Below are 22,372 nucleotides of genomic sequence, written 5' to 3' on the forward strand. Positions count from 1 at the left end.
CGGCCTCCGGCCAGTCGCGCACAACCTATACCGGAAGACGCTTTGGCATGGGTATTTTTGAGATCAGAGCAGGGCTTCAGCAGGCCTCCCAGGCCATCTCCTGGCTGCTTGCAGCACATACTGCACCTGCCTGCAGAGTTAATACCCTTCATTTCAAGAAAGTCTCAGAAGCTTGTAGGTACACAATGGAGGAGGGGCAGAACCTTGGGAAGTCGCAGATTTTCTTGATTACTTCACCATGTGACGCTAGCAAATCTAGTTAAGTTTGAACTTCATATAATTGCTAAGTTTTCACAATATATATTTTTTGTAACTGAGCATCCTATAATCTACTAACATCTGGCAAGTACGGTTTAATTGGTTGGTTTAACAAAGGGGCTCAGAAGATAATACTAAGAATATGACACTTGAGCATGCTGAGTACTTTGAACTCAAGGACAGTGGAAGGCCTCTTTAGAAGCATCTTCAGAACCAAGACCTAGCCAGGTGTGTGGTTCACGCCTAAAATCCCAGCACTAGGAAACCTGTGAGGCAGGAGAATTACTGTGGGTTCCAAGCCAGTCAAGGCTACATCCAAACCATCCTAGGCTACAGAGTGAGACCCTGTCTCAAAAATGAGAGGAGGGAGGGAAAAGGAGAGGGAAAGATGGCTTTGAGGTTAAGAGCACATGTGCTCTTGCAGAAAGCCAAAGGTTACCAGCCAAAAGTCTTGGCGCTCTGAGTCAAGAAGCTGTAATACTTAGCTGGATGCTGGCTACTGTCACTCAAAGCCCAAAGCAATAAGCCTCTGAGGACTTGTGAGCTACAAGTCTCAGGCATTAAATTGCAGAGCCAGAACCTGGAGGAATGACTCACCTCTTAACAGCACAGGACCAGGGTTTGATTCCCAGCACTCACATGGTAGCTCACAACCATCTATAACTCCAATCTCAGAGATGCAGTGCTGCCTCTGGCTTCCATCAGTACCATGCACTAACATGGTACACACATACACGTGCACGCACGTGTGTGCGCATGCATATATGCAGAAAAACACCCATAAACATGAAATATAAATAAATAAGTATTTTGGTTTTTTGAGACAGGTTTTTATAATCTTGACTGTCCTAGAACTGACTCTGTAGACCAGGCTGACCTCAAACTCACAGAGATCTACCTTCCTTTGTCTCTGGAGTACCACCACCACTTGGACATACAATAATATTAAATCAGTACTTTATGTAACTTTTTTTGAGATAGGGTCTAACTATTTTGTGGAATATTAAAATGTGATAATTTGTTTATGCTGTGGAACATTTGTTTTTAATGATACAAAGATGTGTTGCATTCTTTTATGTTGCACTTGTTTAATTCTGTGAGGCTATGTTACTTTCCCTGTCTAAAATACCTGATTGGTTTAATAAAGAGCTGAATGGCCAATAACAAGGCACGAGAAAGGATAGGCAGCGCTGGTAGGCAGCAAATAAATAGAAGGAGAAATCTGGGAGGAGATCAAGGATCAAGAAAAGAGGGGGCCGGTCTCCCAGCCAGACACAAAATAAGAAGGAAGGAAAAGAAATACAGAAACAGAGAAAAGTATAAGCCCAGAAGCAAAAGGTAGACAAGATAATTTAGGAAAAGCAGGCAAGAAACAAACCAAGTTAAGACCAGGCATTTATAAGTAATAATAAGCCTCCACATAAACACACACACAGGAAAATAAAAAGAAATATTATATTGGGGCTGGAGAGATGGTTCAGAGGTTAAGTGCACTTTCCACTCGTGCAGAGGATCTGTCTTCAATTCCCAGCACCTACACCAGGTAGCTCACAACTGGTTGTAACTCCAGTTCCAGGGGATCTGATGCCCTTATGGCCTTCTCAGACATCAAGCACACTTGTGGTAAGCATACATACACGCAGGCAAAACATTCATACAAAATAAAAATTTTATAAAAAAAAAAAAGAGGCTGAGCATGTTGGTGTATTCTTCTAATCCCTCTGAAGGCAGAAACAGGCAGATGGTTGTGAGTTTCATAAGCCAAACTGGCCTACATAGTGAATTCTAGGTCTATGTAGTATTGTTAGTTGTTTTTTACTCTTTGCTCTTGGCTCTTTTGGGGGATTGGCCACCCAGCTCCCAAATAAATCACACAGAGTCTTATTCTTCTTTATGAATGCCCAGTCTCAGCTCAGCTTGTTTCTAGCCAGCTTTTCTTACTTTATCCCAGCTACCTTTTCCCTCTGGGCTTTTCCCTTTTCTTACTTCTGTATATCTTACTTTTATTCTTACTCTGTGACTGACCCCTGACATACTCTTCCCCTTGTCTATCATACTCCTTCTTTCGGTCTTAGAGTTCTCTTCTTATTTATTCTCTGCCTGCCAACCCTGCCTATCCTTGCTCCTGCCTTACTATTGGCTGTTCAGCTCTTTATTAGACCATCAGGTGTTCTAGACAGGCCAAGAATCACATCTTCACAGAGTTAAACAAATGCAACATAAACAAAAGCAACTCATCTTTACATCCTAAAGCAAATGTAACACACCTTAAAATAATATTCCACAACGTAACATTTTCCTGAAAGTTATTTCATCCGTAAAATGGGGGTGAAATACATAGTATCCCGTGCCTATGTAAAAGCCACGAGCACAGAGTGTGGTGAAATACTTAGTATCCTGTGGCCATGTAAAAGTGATGAGCACAGAGCCTGGTGCACATAAGCACTTCAAACTAGCAGCCATTGCTATCTGGATCCTGCAATTCTAGTACAACTGAAGTCTCCTTTTGCCCATCCAATAGAATGTTAGGTCAGACAAATGCATCACTAATCTGACCCCAGGAATAAATCTTAAAGCCATGCTTTTACCATGGTTAAGTTCTCAAGTGTGTTCAGGGGAATCTGCAACAAAGAACAGATGAACCAAAAGGCTCAAGTTTCAGAGTTTATCTACACTCATTTAGCACAATCTTGCCGTCTCCCACACTTCCCCTACTTCATTGGATAGCAAACAGGACAGAGCAGTAGAGGGATCACTTAAGACTGTGAATTCGACATCAATGAAATAAGTTCCTGCCACAAAATAAATACTGGCTTAATTTATACGCTAATGAGTGAGGAGCCTATAGGGAGGGGTTTAAGATTACCAAGGAGATCATCTCTAAGATTAAGTCTAGAGGAGGATAAATGTGAGAAGGTAAGGTGAGTACCCCCTCCCGTTATCAGAAAGAGCCAGGGCAGGCAAGCTCTTTCCTCTGCAAAGAAGGCGGCCATACCAGGATAAGTCCCCATGCCTGTAAATTCCAGCTCAGAGGCAGAAGCAGCTCAGGTTCAAGGTGGGATACACAGTGAGTTTGTCTCAACAAATGAAAAACAAAACAACACTTCTTAAAAGTATGTACCAGTTACTTTTGTAACAAAACATCATGGTCAAAAACTTATGGAAGGAAGAGTTCATGTGGTTTATGGGTCCTGAGGGAAGTCTATAGCAGCAGCAGTAGCATAGGAAGCTGGGAAGTCACATCTTCAAGCACAGACATGAAGCACGGATCAAACTGGGAAATGAGGCAAAGCATAAACTCTCAAAGCCCAGCCCCCAGCGACCTACTTCTTCCAATAAGAGGTCCAGGGCTATAATCGGAAAACAAAATAAGGAGGATTGTTGCTAGTGGTGGAGTCTGGGGTGGTCTAGACGGGGTTCCCAGGGTCTTGGCATCTTACTTAAGAATGAAAGGTACAGATTACAAAGCAGCAAAATTACTTTATTCAAAGGAAAATAATAGTACAGATTAGAAAGAGTATTGCCTGGTGCTTCTTTTTTATGGAGCCAAAAGGAGGAAACGGCTGGTTCCTAGCGTTATGGTTTCAGTGCTTTTCTTTGTTGATTGACAGGTTATTCTATAACTATTTCTCTACTGTGTCTGTCCCTTCCCACACCACACCTGACTTTAATCATAAGCATGCCCAATGATGCACAGGCTAAGATGTCAATAGGGGATGGTGGCACATGGGATTTAATCCCATAAGAGGCAGGTGGATCTCTGTGAGTTCGAGGCCAGCCTGGTCTACAGAGCGAGTTCCAGGACAGCTACTCAGAAACACCCTGTCTCGGGGGAAAAGATGGCAATAGGGGATTCTCTGGAAATCAACTTTGAGGACAGTTTGCTTTATTGTAAATACAACCCAAGACAGTTCAGGTAGGATTGGCATTTCTTCTCTCTCTCTCTTTTTTTTTTTTTTTTTTTTTTTTTTGGTTTTTCGAGACAGGGTTTCTCTGTGGTTTTGGAGCCTGTCCTGGAACTAGCTCTTGTAGACCAGGCTGGTCTCGAACTCACAGAGATCCGCCTGCCTCTGCCTCCCGAGTGCTGGGATTAAAGGCGTGCACCACCACGGCCCGGCCATTTCTGCTCTCTTAATGGAACATAAAGCTAAGTAAAACTGAATAGAATCTGTCCAAATGTGACAGTCGTTAAGGGGAGGAGGAATTTATTCCACTGTTCAGGGTGGGATGTGCATGCATCTCAGCACCGGCAGGGATCCTAGTCTGCTAACAGGTGGCTGGATGCATTGCTAAGAGAGGGATGTGTGTGGCATTGGCAGGTAAGGGTCCCAGGTTGCCTTACTGGAAGAGGGGTGGGCACATAGTCCAAACCAAGTGGAGTACCAGGCTACTGAACTATGCCTGCATTTACCTGCTTGAGGCTTGTTAATTCCCAACTCTAGTATCTATAAAGGGACACCCTGAAATCTGATTTGAACTAGAAATGCCTCTTAGAACAAATGCATCACTTCAAACGGGAGCCCTTGAGGGTATCTGCTTTCCTTTTTTGAGTCTTAGCTGGGCATGGTGGCCCAAACCTTTAATATCAGCACTGGGAGGCAGAGGCAGGTGGAGCTCTGAATTCAAGGCCAGCCTGGTCTACAAGGAGAGTTCTAGGACAGCTAGGGCAGCACAGAGAAGCCCTGTCTCAAAACAAAACAAACAAAAGCAGGCAAGAGTCATATGTATCGCTGGCTGGTCTAATACTTGGGATGTACATAGTGGAGGACGATCCTGAATTTCTGATCCTCCTGCCTATCCCAACAAAGTGCAGGATTGCAGGGGGTGCAGGCACGGACCATGAATCAGTACCCCTAGTTTTATGCAGTGCTGGGGATCCACCCTAAACCTTCGACTATACTAAGCCAGCACTCAACCAAATTACATCTCCAGGCATCTAACCTACCTTTCTTTAACTTATTGTATTTAAGAATAAAATTGTAAATATGATTTTGTTGGCCCAGCACTAAGACATATACCATAATCCCAGGACTTGGGAGCTGTGGCAGTGGCACCGTGAGTTCAAGCTCACCTTCTGCTACATGGTGAATATGAGATCATTCTAGAAAAAACAAACAAAAAATTAGGTCACTGGTAAGGTCCTTTTTAAACATTTTATTTATTGCCTAAATTTTCTTGCTATCTCAAAGATCTTTTCTTTTTCTTTTTTTGTTTGTTTGTTTTTTGAGACAGGGTTTCTCTTTGTAGCCCTAGCCATCCTGGATCTTGCTCTGTAGACCAGGCTGGCCTCAAACTCAGAGATCTGTCTGCCTTTGCCTCCTAAGTGTTGGGAATAAAGGCGTGTGTAATCACCGACTGGCAACCTTTTATTTCTTAAGTCATACCAAGACACAAGGAAGCTATCCCAAGTCAAAAGGACCAAGGAAGGGCTGACATCACGTAAAATACTCATCATATAAACATGATTACCTGAGCTTAATCTCAAAATTCACGTAAAGAGAGAAGCAACTCCACAAAGTTGTTCTCTGACTGCAACACTTGTGCCCCAAAATGCGCATGCCCACACAAATGCATCATACACTTACAATAATAATAATAAACGTTTTTTTTAAATGACTAAGGAACCTGAATGGCTTCTACAAGGCAAAGCTGGAGCATTTGAACTTAGCGATGAATAATCTCAACAGAACGACATCTAGTGCCTCAAACTGCCAGGGTCATGGGGCCAGCGCTTTACCTCTTCAGTAATCCCACTGACCCTCCCATTGATTTGTAAAGAACCAACTCATCCCAGCACGCGGTGTTGCCGGTACATTTGATAGATTAGGCCTGTTCAATGACTTTTCCGCTTACAATGTATTGACCTTTAAAGCTACCTCATTTAAATCAAGGAACATTTATATGAAAATCTTTGGGAATTCCCAGTGAAGGAGGGTGAACTCCTTCCCTGTGAGCTGTTGGTCAGGGAGGAACCTGAAGCCCCCCAAGCAAGACAAGCAGTTGCCCGTTTTTGGCTGCCAACCAGAACTAGATGGAAAGATGCCATTGCAGAAGACACATGTTCTGGTGGCAGTACATGGGGAAATCAGGTTGGCATTGAACTGGAGGTTTCTCCCCTCGGTGTTGAAGATGCTATACCCCTGCTCGGAGAGAACTGTCATCAGCAGGCTACTTCAGCTGTGGGTCCTGCACCCTATACTAGTGACTAGCCAGGTAAGTTGGTCCCAAAACCTCAATGATGCCAAGTCTGTTATGGGAGTGACCAACTGCTTTCTGGTTAGATTTGAGGCTTGTTCCACTGGAGGGAATTCATACCTGGTACCATACAACTGTTCAGAAGCCTGTGGCAGGGGAGGTCAAAGGACCTAGTGGCAAAGCTACTACTGTTTTGCTAAATGGACATGTTGTGCCTGTCAAATTTTCTTTTAAATAATTGTGTTTATGGCCATAATTAGTGTTGCTGTCAGCTTTGGTCAGAGGCTGCTCTGCAGCTGGCAGCAGCAACTGCAGAGATTCATAACGGTCGAAATTAGGAAAGTCACTCTGGATGCTGCTGTGGTCCGAATATAAATATCCTCCATGTGCTCATGTTTGAACACTTGGTCCTAGGAGACGGCATGGATTCATAGGTTATACAACACTTAGGAGGTAGGCTTTGAGGTTCTACAGCCTCACTCCCCTTCCCAACTGCCAGGATGGCCTGCATCTGCGCTGTCCCTACCACAGTGAACTAATATCCCCTCTGAACTGTAAGACAAATAAACCCTTTCTTCCCTGGCTTGATTGTCAGGACATTCTATCACAGCAACAGAAAGTGATTAAGACAGACATTTAAGTCAGGCAGGGTTGGCGTGGCGCATGCCTTTAATCCTAGCACTCGGGAGGCAGAGGCAGGCGGATCTCTGTGAGTTCGAGGCCAGCCTGGTCTACAAGAGCTAGTTCCAGGACAGGCTCCAAAGCCATAGAGAAACTCTATCTCAAAAAAAAAAAAAAAAAAAAAAAGGACAGACGTTCGGTCACAAATCGAACCGTTCTGGCTAGTTTCCATGTCAACGCACCTCAGTTTAGAAGATGTCTCCAGAAGGCAAGTCTGCTGGGCATTTTCTTAATTAGTGATGGATGGGGAAGGGCCCAGCCTGGCCCACACGTGGGCTGCTGATCCTCCATTCTATAAGCAAGCAGGCTGAGCAAGACAGGCCACAAGGAGCAGGCCAGTGAGCATTTTCCAGGGCTTCCGCAGCAGCTTGTCTCCATGTTCCAGCCCTGACTGCCTTTGATGATCACTGTAAACCACATGAATCCTTTCCTCCCCAAAAGACTTCTGACTATGGCGTTTCATCACAGAAAGAGACCCTAAGATAAGGACATGTCTGTCACCCCCTCTAAGGGCCAAGGAACACAGTGGAAAGGGGTATAGGGAAGGTAAGCCAGCATTTGGGGTGGAGTGTGGGACACTGTGCAGGGCATGACATTGCCACTGCACTTGAGCTGAAGCAACTGCAGCTACCTGCACAAGACTGGGCCGTTTACACGACCTGTAGGGAAAGGGCTCATGAAGCCTGGCTCCGCCCTGCGGACTAAGGCATCCAGTGGTTCCTGGGGGAGAAAGACATTTCTTTAGCAGTGTACCAATGGTGCCCATGCTCACAAGCAATGCTACTGAAACTCTTGGATAACCAAAGCCAGACATAATAGAGGGGGGAGCTTCTTCAGAGGAGAAAGGGGATTGGAGCAGGAGGCCAACAAAGACTGAGCATAACCAAAATACATTTTTAAAATTTTTATTTATTTACCAGGTTTTTCGAGACAGGGTTTCTCTGTGTAGCTTTGGAGCCTTTCCTGGAACTTGCACTGCAGACCAGGCTAACCTTGAACTCACAAGAGATCTGCCTGCCTCTGCCTCCTGAATGCTGGGATTAAAGGAGTGTTCCACCACTGCCAGGCTCTGAAATATTCTAAATATGTTTAATTAATATGTGTTAGCAAAACAGTTAAGGGAAGTCCTTAGGAATAAAAGCACACAAACAAAAACCCATACAAGAGGCACTATATGAACTTTGCAAGACTGCAGGACCAGCATGTATAAAACAAGGCTGGTGAGATGGCTCACGGAAAAAACGCTGCCAGGCCTGACCACCTGGGTGCCATCTCCAGAAACCACCCAGCGGAATCAATTTTCACAAGTTATCCTCTGACCTTACACGCACTCAAGCGCGCACATACACACACCCAATCACAATAAATAAAAATGCAACAACAGCCAGGTGGTGGTGCACGCCTTTAATACCAGCACTGGGGAAGCAGAGGCAGGCGGAACTCTGTGAGTTCAAGGTCACCCTGAGTAAGTTCGAGGACAGCCAGGGCTGTAACGTAGAGAAACTCTAGCTTGATAGCGGACAATGAGGACTACTGAGAACTCAAGAACAATGGCAATGGGTTTCTGATCCTACTGCACGCACTGGCTTTGTGGGAGCCTAGGCAGTTTGGATGCTCAACTTACTAGACCTGGATGGAGGTGGGGGTTCCTTGGACTTCCCACAGGACAGGGAACCCTGATTGCTTTTCGGGCTGAGGGGGGGGGGACTTAATTGGGGGAGGAGGAGGGAAATGGGAGGCGGTGGCGGGGAATAGATAGAAATCTTTAATAAATAAATAAATTAAAAAAAAAGAAAAACCAAATTATATTTTTTTAATGAACAGTAATTGTTTTTAACCACCGAGCTCTCTCTCTCTAGCCCCAATAATGGAAACCCAATGAAATACAATGTTTGGAATCTCCAGCTTGGGTGGGGGGCATTCCAGACCCCATCTTCAAGCATGCCAAGTAGCAGCTCCCTGAAGCTGCCCTTCCAGACCCTGCCCGAGAAAGCCCCGTTGTGGGAGTTATTCAGCCAATAGTTTTTGAAGTACCGGTCTATTAGGGTGTGGTCTGAAGTACAATAAGCACAGACAGGAAGCGTGTTCTCTCTCGGCTGGCTCCTTCGCTGGAGAAGCCCAGAACCATGCATCCAGGTTGTTTAAAACGAGGCCCCTCAACCTGCCATATGGCTTTCTATCATGGGTTTCTCTTCATCCCTTGGGGCCACCCAGGAATGCTTTGCTCAGATTAAACCTGGATTTATTAATTCTTAATTCAGCTCAGTCTGATTGGCTGTGTCAGCAGAGCCTACTGGGGTACAGGAACCTTTCAACAAATATATACTATATATAAAAAAATGAGTAAAGAAAGGCAGATTAGAGCGCTCTCTCTATATATATATATACACACACACACTACCAACAAATCAAAGTTTAGCACGTACGGCTTCTCTACTGTGCTAAGAAACCAAGCAGTGGGAGAGAAGGCGCAGTGGGCCAAGTACCACTGGTGCCTGTTGAAAGGAAAGGCCGCTAGTTAGTTCCGGGCTGCTCAGCCCCAAAATAATCACACAGAAACTGTATTATTTGCAATACTGTTTGGCCAATAGCTTAAGCATATTTCCGGCTAATTCATATCTTAAACTAACCCATCTCTATTAATCTATTTATCGCCCTGTGGCTGTGGCCTACCGGGTAAAGTTCCGTCCTGCATCCATCTCTGGCAGGGGGCTACATGGCTTCTGACTCTGCCTCCTTTCTTCCAGCATTGTTTAGTTTTCGCCACCTACCGTATCAAGTTCTGCCCTATCAAATGCCAAGGCAGTTTCTTTATTCACCACTGGTAATCACAGCATACAGAGGGGAATCCCACATCAGGTACCACAAAGCCTGACCACCTGAGTGGAGAGAACCAACTCCCAAAGGTTGTCTTCTGACTCCATGTGCACAATGTGGCATGCACATGATCCCCTTCCGCCAAATACAAAATAAATTAATGAAAAAAATAAAGCAGTAAACAGTTGGTTTTAAAGTGATGACTTTATTAATAAATATACATCCATATGATGTTGCAGATACAAATCATGAACACTACTCCATTCCCATACACATAATTGCACACGAGTAGCTCAAGTTCATGGACATTAAACATACACAGTATCTATTCGGACTTTTTACAGCAGAAGACAACGTGCTTATTATCAGTTAAATGGTAATTATTTGCTTCATAATTGTCTGTGGAAAAAGGAAATTGTGAATCAAAGAATCAGAGTGGCCTGATTAAATCACACAATTGACTTGCTACAGGATTCTCAAAAACTTAAATACACTGTATGTGAGAACACAGATCTGTCTACTTGGAAGGAAAAGGGAGAAAGCAAAGGATTAAGATACATCTTAGAGTTTGAGCAAAGTCAATGACATTATAACAGACAGAGCAAAAGGGCATCCAGACTTTTTATGCCTAAGACTGTTGTGAATTTATTACTGTGACGGATTATAAAAGCTTACTGCATATAGCCAAGGAACTGACAGAGAAGTTATCAACAACCCTGAACTGCTCTTTTAAAGCTTCTTAAAGTATAAAGAAGCTCACTATCTAAACACATTGTGGTCATTCTTACACTGGATGAAGCACCCTTAACCTCATATTAAATGGATCCAGATTTTACCTCAAAGAAATTCAGTATTCGTATTTCATGAAAATATATATGTAAATTCACACAAACAGCAGTTTAGAATGAATAAATACCACGTTGACAGATGTTTCTTTTTAAATTAAAAATACAAAGATTAGTCTGATTTCAACACTGATTTTAAAAAATGCTCTCAAATATTAAAAATTAAACCAATTACCATTTTTTAATATATTGTGCCAATATATTTTTTAATATCCAATGCAAAACTCCAAAGATAGTATCAAAATCACCCCATACTAAAGATTAGTTAGGCAAGGGAATACCTGTGGAAAATGAAATTTTCATCTGATTGACTCCTTGTTATATAACAATAATAAATAAGGCGTGTTAAAATACCCTTTAAGAAAAAGTAAAACAACTTACTGGCATAGTAGATCATTTTCTGATAAACAGTTTTAATATAGATAGTGAAACCTATTTTATGAAGAATAGAATCACGTGTATAAAATTAGCAATTTACCTTTTAAGGAACAATTATACAGGGGGGGCAGTTCTTCCAACTGAATACACTGACATCTAGGCAACTGTTTAACATGCTATTTCAGTGTCTGTCATGACAAAAGACCATGTTACAGAAGATGCAGAACGCAGTCTTTAGATCATGTAGAAGCAAATATTTTAAATGTGAAGACTTCATTCATGTCATCTGTCTCTCCAGCATGGCACTAGTAAACTGTCCACAAGGAGAGCAGTGAGTAGAATCAGATGTTCACCAGCGCTCACACTTAATACTCCAGGGAACGGCTCACAGGAACAGTAAATTCAGTTTTCTAAGTGATGCTACCCATCCACAGCTGTAGCCACGCATCCCCCCTTCCTGGGCTAGAGCTCCCTATATAACACTGTTATGAACACCTCTCCTTAAACCGATGTCCCATTTCATTACACAATAATACACCCACTGTGTCTTCTGACACACAGCACAGCACCACTGAGTAGATGTACTGGGGAGTGGGGGAAGGGAACAGGTATGGAACAGCAAAGAAACAAATAAACGGGTATAAAAGCAGGAATGAAACCAAACTGGAGGGATGTTAGTGGACTTACTATGACACGTAATATGCGCCCAATCCTTGACAGTGGGGCACAGTATTCCACAGAATACTGCAGCCATCTTCAGGAACTGGCCGTGCAAGGGTTTCTAAGCAGTCAACTGCTGAACATCCTCAGAAATAGCTAAGTGATGGGTACTCAAGGGACCAGATGAACACACAATGAAGATGCAAGTATTTGTGCGTGTCAGAAGTTACACTGTTCTGAGTAAGTTATTACAAATTTTATGTTCTAGGTTTCTGCAAGAAGAAACACTTGAAGCAACTGAGCTGCCCGAATGATAGCACTGGTGTGCAGTCACCCAGCATTGTCCACGGTTCCCTATTTGTGCAAAGCTGGTCCTGTTGAGGTCACTGATCCCCCAAGCAATGCAACATCTCTCGTTGTCCGAGCAGAAGCCCAGCTGGGTGTCAGCTATCCCTAGGGGCACCTGAGGTTTGCTGCTTGTCTCCTGAAAGGTCTAAACCATAGCATTTACATAAAGTCAGTTTACATAGTCTGAGAGCAAGCCTAACCAATGGGTATGTGTCCTTTTATACTTTTGATTATTTTTAAAGTTTTTGAGTCTTTAATCTACATTTTAATATCAAAGGCATTTTGAAATGCAAGTTAAAAAAAGTAATTTTGTTTTTTGTTCTGTTTGTTAAGAGAGGATTTCTACTTAGAGCTGGCTGCCCTGGAAATCACTATGCAAATCTCTCAAACTCAGAGATCCGCCTGCCTCTGCCTCCCACGTGCTGGAATTAAAGGTGTGCGCCACCTCTGCCCAGTGAAGCTTTTCAATTCTAAAGTTCATAATATTTTATGTAAAACTCAAAATAAATAAAATTTAACAGAAAGGAAGATTTCCCTCTGTAACTATACCTTTGTGCCCAGTATTTTTCTCTTTTCTATATTACTTTGAAAGCAAGCCTCGCTAGGGAAAAGAGATTTCTTTTGGAAAAGCAGTCTTCCTGGAGCCACAATGCCATTTTTAACCTAATCAGCGCTCATTTTACAGGGTTCATGCATACTGAGTTCTTCTATTTCTTGGTATTTGGGTCTTAATATAGGCAGGAAACTGCTTTCTTAGACCAGTTCTGCAGTCTACCACTCAATTTGTGTCCTTTGGTAGATATAAACCTGAAGATACAGTTAAGTACTAATGCAATATAATAACAATTACTCAGAAAAACTAAAAAACCATTCTAAATGAGCACTAGTAATAAATGTTTTTAAATATATTTTGAAACTCACTAAGTATATGAAAGACAAAATAGAATGATTATAGTTACATGCAGACCTTAAGGTTTCTCTTTCTTGTATATTAAATATAATGTGCAGGCTTATGAAGTATTTAAGCATTTTGCTGTAAGAATGAATTATTCGTAGTGTATGGTGTATATGCTCTTAAGCAACTGAAAAACATATAGCCTGTAACTATAATCTCTGCAAGGCAAGTATCAGACAATGTTTTAGAAATCATGATCATCTAATGTCATGTGAATCAATAAATAAGAAGCTGTGTTTTAAATTCCCAAGCATCCAAAGAGCTGTGTCTTACTTCAAGGACGTTCTAAACTCACACAGGCACGCCCTTTGATCTGCTCCTAGTTGCTGTTCCACCCTGTCAGTTAGAAGCCTCGGGTAAACCTTACACACAGGTTTACTCACAACTCAAAGTCAACCGTGGCAGTTCGTTGGCCTGTGACGCGTCCACTAAGAATGGCCCAAAGGGAAAGCAAGGACTTAGCTGAGCGCTGTCTGAACCTTGGACACTACAGGTACAACGCACTACTCCTGCCCAACTAGTGGCAGCTTCTGAGCAAAAACGAAAGAAATGAAAATCAAGTGGGGAGTGAGGGAGATCAAACAGAAAAACGAGACTGGGAAGTCCAGGTGGGAAGTCAGAGTAAAGCAAGAAGCTTTGGGGCTCAGTCTGCTCCTAGCACACGCTCTCCTGCCTCGCTCACTCACTGGGTGGCTTCACTTCACCACTGGTGTCCTGAACCCCATGAACTGCTCTGCTATGCATCATAGGGTAAGGGAAGGCAGCAGTACCACAGCCATAACCAAGATCTGCAAGTCGGGACAGAGCTTTAATGCTACCTGGAGGTCTCCCTGGGCTGACCTTGTACCCTGCAGCTTTGGTTGTACCCAAAGGTCTGCCTGGACTCGTCTTAAATCCAGCTGCTTTGGTAGTTCCCAGGGGTCTGCCCGTGCTGGTCCGGTATCCTGCTGACTTGGTGGTTCCTGAAGGCCGGCCGCGCTTACCAGATCGATTGAGGTTTTTCTTTTTCTTTAGTTCATCTTTTATCTCTATGTTTCTGCCACTGGTAGGCTGCAAGTGTGTGTCATTTAATGGGTCTTGCCTCTGACAAACCATTGGTTTGTGGCTGACTGTGTGGCCGTACTTGCTTTGCTGGGATGAATATATATCAAACTGATCAGCAGCTCTCATGGCATCTTCATTGAGGCAGGAAGGCTTGCCAGGCCCACAGAACGCTGGATTACTGGCGGCGACAGGATGCATCATTTTCTACCAAAAATAAAGACAAATGCATATAAATATCTATCTGTATGACAGCATCCGGTGGAAAAACCATCTTTAACAACTATGAAGACTACCTGAAATTAGGACAATAGGGTAGACTCCAAAACACTTAAACAAACACACATGAGCAGTGTTCCATGACAATCCCACAACCCCCACCCAACCAAAACATTTCTTCCCAGAGGATAGAGACCCAGAAGATTCAATAAGTAAGTGAAATGTACAAGGATCAGAAAGCTCCAAAAAGTTAGGAGATTCACTCTCCCTCACCCTGCAAGTTTATAAAAGCAAGAAAGAAGTTAGGGAGAGAAAGCCTCTCCAGTGGACAGGAGTTGTGACCATGCTGCGAAGTCTGTTCAGGGATACAGCTGCCTTTGTTATCCATACATCTGACCACAACCTAATAAACTGACTCACTAAGCTAGCCTTGCTTGGAATTCTTCGTTGGTGCCCTGTCTAGGGTAAACAGAGAATGCTGTCCATGTCTCCCCGCAAAAAGTCACAAAACAAACAGCATTAGAGTCCTGGGTTTCTCAATTACAGGTAAGAACAGAGATGCCATAAGATCACTCAATTAGAGGTTGGAAAATGGCTCAGCAATTAACAGAAAACTTGCTGATCTTGCAGTGAGCCCTAGTTCAGGTCCCAGCACCCATATGGTGGCTGACAGTATCCACAACTCCAGTTCCAGGGGACTGATACCTTCTTCTGACCTCATGGTCATCTGCATGGTAAACATACACACATGTGGGCCACACAGTCATACACATAAATTTGTCTGTTTTTTTTTTAATTTTTTGAGATAGGGTTTTATTTTTGTGTAACCCTGGTTGTCCTAGAACACTCTCTGTAGACCAGGCTAGACTCAAGCTCATGGAGACCTCTGCCTGTCTCTGCCTCCCAAGTGCTGGGATTAAAGGAGTGCGCCATCACCCAGACACATAAAATTTCTTAAAAATCTAAATTTTTATATTTTTGGTTGTGAGCCTAGCCTTTAACGGCTGAGCCATCTCTCCAGCCCAAAAATCTAAATTTTTTAAAAAAATAACTCAAAGCACTAATTTAATACCTATAGTCTGGTTAAAGCTGAAGTAGAAAAATGAGTATTTTATAGGCTTTTATTTTCCCTTTTAAGTTATTAAACTCTAGAAAAAGAATAGTAAAAAAACAGAACAAGGGTCAAAGAGATGGCTCAGCAGGTAAAGGCACTTGCCACCAAGCCTGATGTTCTAAGTTCAATTTCAATGACCCAAAAGGTAGGAGAGTCAATTTCCACAAGCGGTCCTCTGACACAACCACACGCACGTGCACGCGCACACGCACACACACGTTTAAAATTTAAACAAGGGCTGGAGAGATGGCTCAGTGGTTAAAAGCACTGGTTGCCCTTCCAGAGGTCCTGAGTTCAATTCCCAGCAAATACATGGTGGCTCACAACCATCTATGCGATCTGGTGCCCTCTTATACTTTTGCAGGCATCGATGCAGGCAGAACACTATACATTGTAAACAGATTTTAAATAAGTAAACGAAAATAAGGACCCAGAACTCTTATTAAAATGATTTTCCATGCCTAGCCTTAGAATGTGCCGTTGAATCTTATAGTACACTCTCACGTGTATACTCTTAACCCGATCAATTTCCACAGGATGGATACTCAGTCATTACGGTCATCTATTATTTATGCAGAACCCCGAGTGTGTGTTACACTTTTCAAAAGTCAGATAGTGCCAGCAAGGAACACAATGTCTTGGCCCAGCACAGAATCCCTTCCAATGGCCTCTATCCAAACAAAGGCAGTATCAACACAGAATTAACGAAGGTTTCTATTAGCTAAAACAGATGAGCACATACACAAACAGTGAAGACTTAAACAACAAAAATATGGATAACAGTCAAATACCATCTACTCTGAAGACAAAAGCTGTGTCAAACAGATCACATACAGGGTATGCCGTCTTCTTGGCTTACAGGAGCCCTAAACAAGACAAAAGTCACTGTTTTGTCTGAAGACCCTGCTATGATTCTCTTTCTACATAAGGCTGTATCTCACATGAGCACTGACTTTGAGGCTGCAGCACTATGACAAAGAAAGACAAAGCCATGCACTCCAGTTCAGACTAAGGTCCTCCTGAAATGTCCTTCACGCACATACAACTGCAACTACTCCCAGAGATCTCAAACAAGGAACTTACTGAGCTCATAGAATTCTGCACAAGAAAATAGGACATGGGCCACAGACGCACACGCTCCTGAACTAAGTATTTGCTGAGAATCAACAGGGTTGCTGCCCAAGTGGTTTAAAGGCTCAATAATGAAGTAAAAACATACACTGAGAAGTCACTCACTTATGGTCAGAGCAACCAACACAGACTTGAAATTATGAAAGAAGTCAAAGCAAAACAAAGTATTAAAAGAAGTAATTTTTCTTTTTTTGGATTTTCGAGACAGGGTTTCTCCATAGCTTTTTGGTGCCTGTCCTGGAACTAGCTCTTGTAGACCAGGCTGGCCTCAAACTCACAGAGATCCACCTGCCTCTGCCTCCCGAGTGCTGGGATTAAAGGCGTGCGCCACCACAGCCCGGCAAAAGAAGTAATTTTTAAAAAGATTTATTTATTATATACAGTGTTCTGCCTGCATGTATGTGTGCAGGCCAGAAGAGGGTGCCAGAGCTCATTACAGAAGGCTGTAAGCCACAGTGTGGTTGCTGGGAATTGAGTGCAGGTCCTCTGGAAAAGCTGCTAGTGCTATCAACCATTGAGCCATCTTTCCAGCCCCTAAAAGGAGTAATTTTTAGTCACTTTCCGAATATGAGCTAACTATTAACCTTTACTTCACTAGCTACAATTCTATTTCAGATCAGAAATAGAGACCATCAAGCTAAGTTTAAACACATTAGCCTCAAGTTAGCTTCTGAGCATTTTCTCTGGGCCAGGCCTTTGCACACAATCCTCAGGGCATGCTGCTAAGGAAATGGGAACAGGGCTAGAGAATGGCTCAACAGCAACAGTACTGCTGCTGCACAGCTGCAAGGACTAGAGTTTGGCCATCAGCACCTATCTACAGACTAGTCTTGTCTACAACCCCAGCCTGCTGCCAGCAGTGGAGCTTTCTGGCTTCCAGCATAACTGAGAAAACAAAAGCCCAGGTTCAGTGAGACACCCTGCCTCAAAAAAAAAAAAAAAAAAAAGAGTGACAGGACACTCAACACCCTGGTCTCTGCATCAACACAAATAGCTACATACAGATACATGTGTGTGCACACAGACAGACAGACACACACATACACACACACATGAACCTTTTTTTTTCTTTTTTAAGACATGGTAATTGACTTTAAGTGAACTATTAGAGATATTCTTTAGGAGAATGCAAAGCCAAAATAGGAATTCAGCTATTCTGAATAGAGTCAACAGTTCACGTATAGAATACTGAAGGTGTTCAGCAGCATCCCAATGGCTGACAGGAATACAGCTTTCCCCCAAAATTTACCCCAGATATTGCCCTAACAGGCATCAGTCTAGCACATTCACCTCTGGGGTAGGATGTAGTTCATGTGCTGATCCCTGGGTTCAACCCCTCATCACACCAAAAAAGAAAAAGTATCTCTTTAGCCCTTAACTTCATAAATATCCACAAAAATCTTCCTGTTAGAAATATGAATTATCCAAATGGAAGAAAAGCTAGTACTGTACTTCTTGAAACAATCATATTCTCTCTCCAAGCTATATACTAAATGTCTAGGTCCCCGGGACGCCCCACTATGCCCAGATTCATCAGGAAATTTGGGTAGGAATAGGGCTAATGACCTTCATTGTTTACAAAAGCAGTAGTGCAAAGAAAAGAAGTCAAGCTTGGAAAGACTCCAGTTCTGCTCATGAACCTCTTTAACCAACTCCAGAATTCACTGAAGATGAACCTGTCGGCCTGCAAACATAAGCAAACTGTATTAGCTGGAAACTTGGAACACTGCCGTACACTTATCTAAGTGCTGTTTGTGAAGGGGCATTAATAAATGCATCTGAGATGCATCATATATACATACATACATATATGAATTAAGTAGGAATCTCAAGAGCTGTTTGTAGCCAATGAATTTGGACTAGCGTCTACTAAACTCAAGGAGAAACACACACACCTGTAAGAAAACTGAACCCTCTTCAGTCATTATTTAGAAAGCTGTCACAAAAAGAAACCGGAGCCGGGTGTGGTGACACAAGCCTTTATTCTGAGGGAGAGGCCACCAAATCTCAAAAGGTTCCAAGGGTAGCCTGATCTACCGGCAAACTCAAGGACAGTCAAAGCTACATAACAAATGACCCTTCCTGAAAAAGAACCTCAGCAGTGGCTCGGCTGTTGGTAAAGGGCCAGCTGCTGTCTAAGCACAGCGCCTGGGCTTGTTCGGATCCCCAGCACACACAAAGGTGACAAGCACAGCACCCTGTGATGGGAACCCCCATGGGGAGGTAGTAGATTGCCACCAGATCCCTACAACCCACTGGGTGGCCAAATCTGGAAGCTCCAGGTTCAAGTTTGGTGGGAGATCTTGTCTCAAAAATAAGACAGAGTGCATCCCTCAAGAAGACCCTTGGCATCGACTTCTGGCCATACTAGCACACACACATGTAGACATGAAGACACACACATGCCTGTCTATCACTGGGAAGGGTGACGTCAGAGATTCCCAGTTTGAAGGCGATAGATGAAAGTAGTAAGTTAATAGTTTTCTCTCACACACGGAACTGCCAAAAAAAAGATTCTTACAACCTATGTCAGCACTATGAAAACCTTTATGTGTGTGTGTATGTTTATCTGTATATATATTTACATGTACAATAAATTTCAGCATTAACCATGTTCTTCAAAATGTCCCCTTCTTTCTACTCCAAAACTTGCCTGCTAATGATTCTATTGTTTTTTTAGTTTTTAAGACCTGGTTTCATTGACCTCAAACTCACAGCAATCCTCCTGCCTCACCAAGCAAGTGATGAGTGTAAAGGTGTTAACCAACATGTTTGGTCAGCTGTTTGTGTGCACGAGAACCCGTGAGTGTGGGTAGTTGGAGTTGGTTTTCCAGCTGTGCACTGACTAGGTGCAGGGACCCAGCCTCTCCTCAAGACCTGTACTCTTTCCATACAAAGCTCACTAAGATGATGTAGGCTACATTTAAGAAAGTCCTGAGAATTCCTCTGAGATGTGGGTGGAAGGCAAGCTAGGAGTTACTGAACAAATTGTGTGCCTAGCAAAAGCTCCAGCTGTTTTTTCTGTTTTGTTTGTGTGTGGGGGGGTGGTGGAACCCAGGGCCTTGCACGCACATGCCAATGAAGAAAAACCTTTGTAAGTGATTCACTGACAGTTTAAGGGAGCCAACGAGGAGTTGGGCTGCGACTAAATTATTAGTTCTGAAGGTATGCTGAGTTTTACTCTCCCTGGAGGTTTACTGTGGAGTTTTAAAGCTGCTGTCCTTCCATGAAACAATCGCATCTCGAATATGGCAGACATTATGGCCAACAAAATTATTTTTAGTAACTCTGCAAGGCACCTATGAAGCTTTGTAAATACAGCAAAGCTTCAAAAGCCCCCATTCTGCTCTCCAAAAATCAAATATCACATAACTGTCGGACTTTTGTTACAATCTGGCTACCACTATATATAAATGCATATGATTTTATAATCCTAAACAAGTGTGTGAGAGGCCGTGGCAATAACTGGAGATCCTGCTCCGCTCCTGGCCTCACCCGGGGAAGTTTGGATACTAAGACACAACAAAAATAACGGTGTCCTTTGTCTTCTCTGCACTCCTCAACTGTGCCCCGCGGCAGTTCCCCAAGCCAGCAGCCTAACTGGAGCCGAGGCGCTCACCACCTTGAGGCCGGGATGCGCTGGGAAGCGGCGATCACCGCAGCGCGAGGACAAGTTTGCAGCCCAGCGCCCACCCTGCAGCCCGGGCCGTGGGGCCCGCGCCGTGACTTCCGCCTCCCGCGAGGCCGGCGGGCGCCCGGGCGGAAGTGCCGCGGATCCCGGCCGCTTGGGAGGAAGGAGGCGCCTGCGCCCACCGCCGCATCCCGCGCCTCGCTCGCCGGGCCCCTCGCCTGCCGCCGCCCCGCGCCCTACCTCGGCCGCTCGGAGCCCGGCCCTCAGCGCGCCCAGGGGCCGACCGTAGGCAGGAAAGCTCCCGCCCGCTCCGCTCGCTCCGGCCGGCCCGGTCCAGTCCACGGCAGAGGGCCGGCGGCGGCGGGGAGGCCCACGCCAGCGCCCGACTCCCAAGAGTCCTTGCAGCGGGCCCGAGACACCGGAGGAAAAGGCCGCCACAGCCCCGGAACGTGAGCCCCGCGCGCGCGTACACGCGCACGCTTCGCTATCGCGAGACCGGTCGCCTGGCCCGCGGCCAGAGTGCGCGTGCGCGGGGTGGGGGACCGCTGACGGACACGCGGCCTGGACTGATCTAGACTCCCGCCAAGGGGAGTTTGTCACTCCGACCCTGTGGTGTCAGAACGTCTACTCACCAGGTTTGTCAGTTATCGGAGGCCTTGAGTACCAGCCTCAGTACCCCCTCAGGGCTCAGAACTGGATGTCTGCGGCAGCCGAGGATCTGAGGGTAAAACATTAACTCAAATACGTTACCTCTGCGTCTTCTTTATTTTTCGTGCAAGGGGAGAAAGTGGAGTGAAAGGGCACGGAGAAGAAGAAGAATAGGGGGAAGAATAAGCAGAAGAAAGAGGAGAGTGAGGGGAAGAAGAAGTAGCCAGGAGAAGAAGAGTAAGGACTGATATCCACGAGGTTTCTAGTTTTTACAGACACAGTTGGAAAACTCCATAGGCAAGGACAATGATTATATATATAAATCACAAAGAGGGCAGGTAGTATCTGACAAAGCAGTACCTTGGAACAGGTGGCCCGGCCCAGGAAAGAGCCAGCCTTCAAGGGAAAGTAGCTGACATTCTGGACCGTTAGATAGAGTTACTAAACATCCCTGCATTCTGGGTTCACCCATTCTCCTCATCTAATCTCTGCTGGTAACTGCGGCTGTGCTCCACAAGTCGCTTTTCACCGCTGTTTGTAAACAATGTTTGACCAAGTGTGCTAGGGACTTCTCACGCATGTGAGAAAGACTCATTGTCCAGTGCATGCCTTTAATCCCAGCATTCTTGAGGCAGAGGCAGGCGGATCTCTGAGTTCGGAGCCAGCCTGGTCTACAGAGTGAGTTCCAGGACGGCCAGGGCTAAACAGAGAACCCTATCTTGAAAAACAAAAAGACTCATTGTCCTTCAGTTTCTTTGAGTGGTTAGGGTGAGATGCCCAACTTTCAAACAACATGGGAATATTCAGATGATAATGGCATTAGGAACTTCTGACATACGATATGCAATAATTAAAAGCATTTTGTGGGATGCCCAATAGTACTTAGGTTTTTGTTGTTTAAAATCCCTGGCATCTCTAGAGTGTACTATAGAGCTGAGCCGCTAGCCTCATTCCACTTTGGCTGTAACTGTTTCTGTTGCAGAATCCATTCAGTGTAAAGATGGGTCTCTGCCTAAAGCACCTTCTGATTGGTTTAATAAAGAGCCGAATGACCCATAGTTAGGCAGAGAGGACAGGCAGGATTGGGGTGCAGAGATGAATCTAGGTGTGCCTAGACTTGGAGTAAGCAGGACGCACACAGAAGAGAGGTAACCAAGCCACATGATAGAACATAGGTTAATAAAACCAGGCTAATTTTAGTTAGAAGAGCTAGTTGGGAAAAGGCCTAAGCTAAGGCCAAGCTTTCACAATAAATAAGTCTCTGGTCGTCATTTGTGAGCTGGCGGCCCAGAAAGGGGTCTGATTACAGTTTCATTCTGAGTCACTTTGTTATATAGTTACCTGGATTCTGGTAGAGTTCTTACCATAAATACATAACATGAAATTAATTAGCAGTCTTCCCATACTCCAAACCCACATACGCTTCCAAGGAGAAAAACAAAAGCTGTCCA

At 44.2% G+C, this 22,372-nt stretch overlaps 1 protein-coding gene across 1 annotated transcript; it reads right to left on the minus strand.

Moving 5' to 3' along the window:
- Window positions 1-10,136: 10,136 nt before the first annotated feature.
- CUNH5orf24 (chromosome unknown C5orf24 homolog) lies at window positions 10,137-20,871 on the minus strand. The gene is made up of 2 exons (XM_041660077.1): window positions 20,514-20,871; window positions 10,137-14,385 (listed from the first exon to the last, which is right to left on the minus strand). The coding sequence occupies exon 2, from the start codon at window positions 14,380-14,382 to the stop codon at window positions 13,816-13,818; it is 567 nt and encodes a 188-aa protein (XP_041516011.1). The 5' UTR covers window positions 14,383-14,385; window positions 20,514-20,871; the 3' UTR covers window positions 10,137-13,815.
- Between the last annotated feature and the right edge of the window lie 1,501 nt (window positions 20,872-22,372).

The sequence above is a fragment of the Microtus oregoni genome, unplaced genomic scaffold, assembly GCF_018167655.1.
Source record: "Microtus oregoni isolate MIOR12 unplaced genomic scaffold, Mior012 000011F_ref0000422, whole genome shotgun sequence".
In the NCBI taxonomy this organism is placed as follows: domain Eukaryota; kingdom Metazoa; phylum Chordata; class Mammalia; order Rodentia; family Cricetidae; genus Microtus; species Microtus oregoni.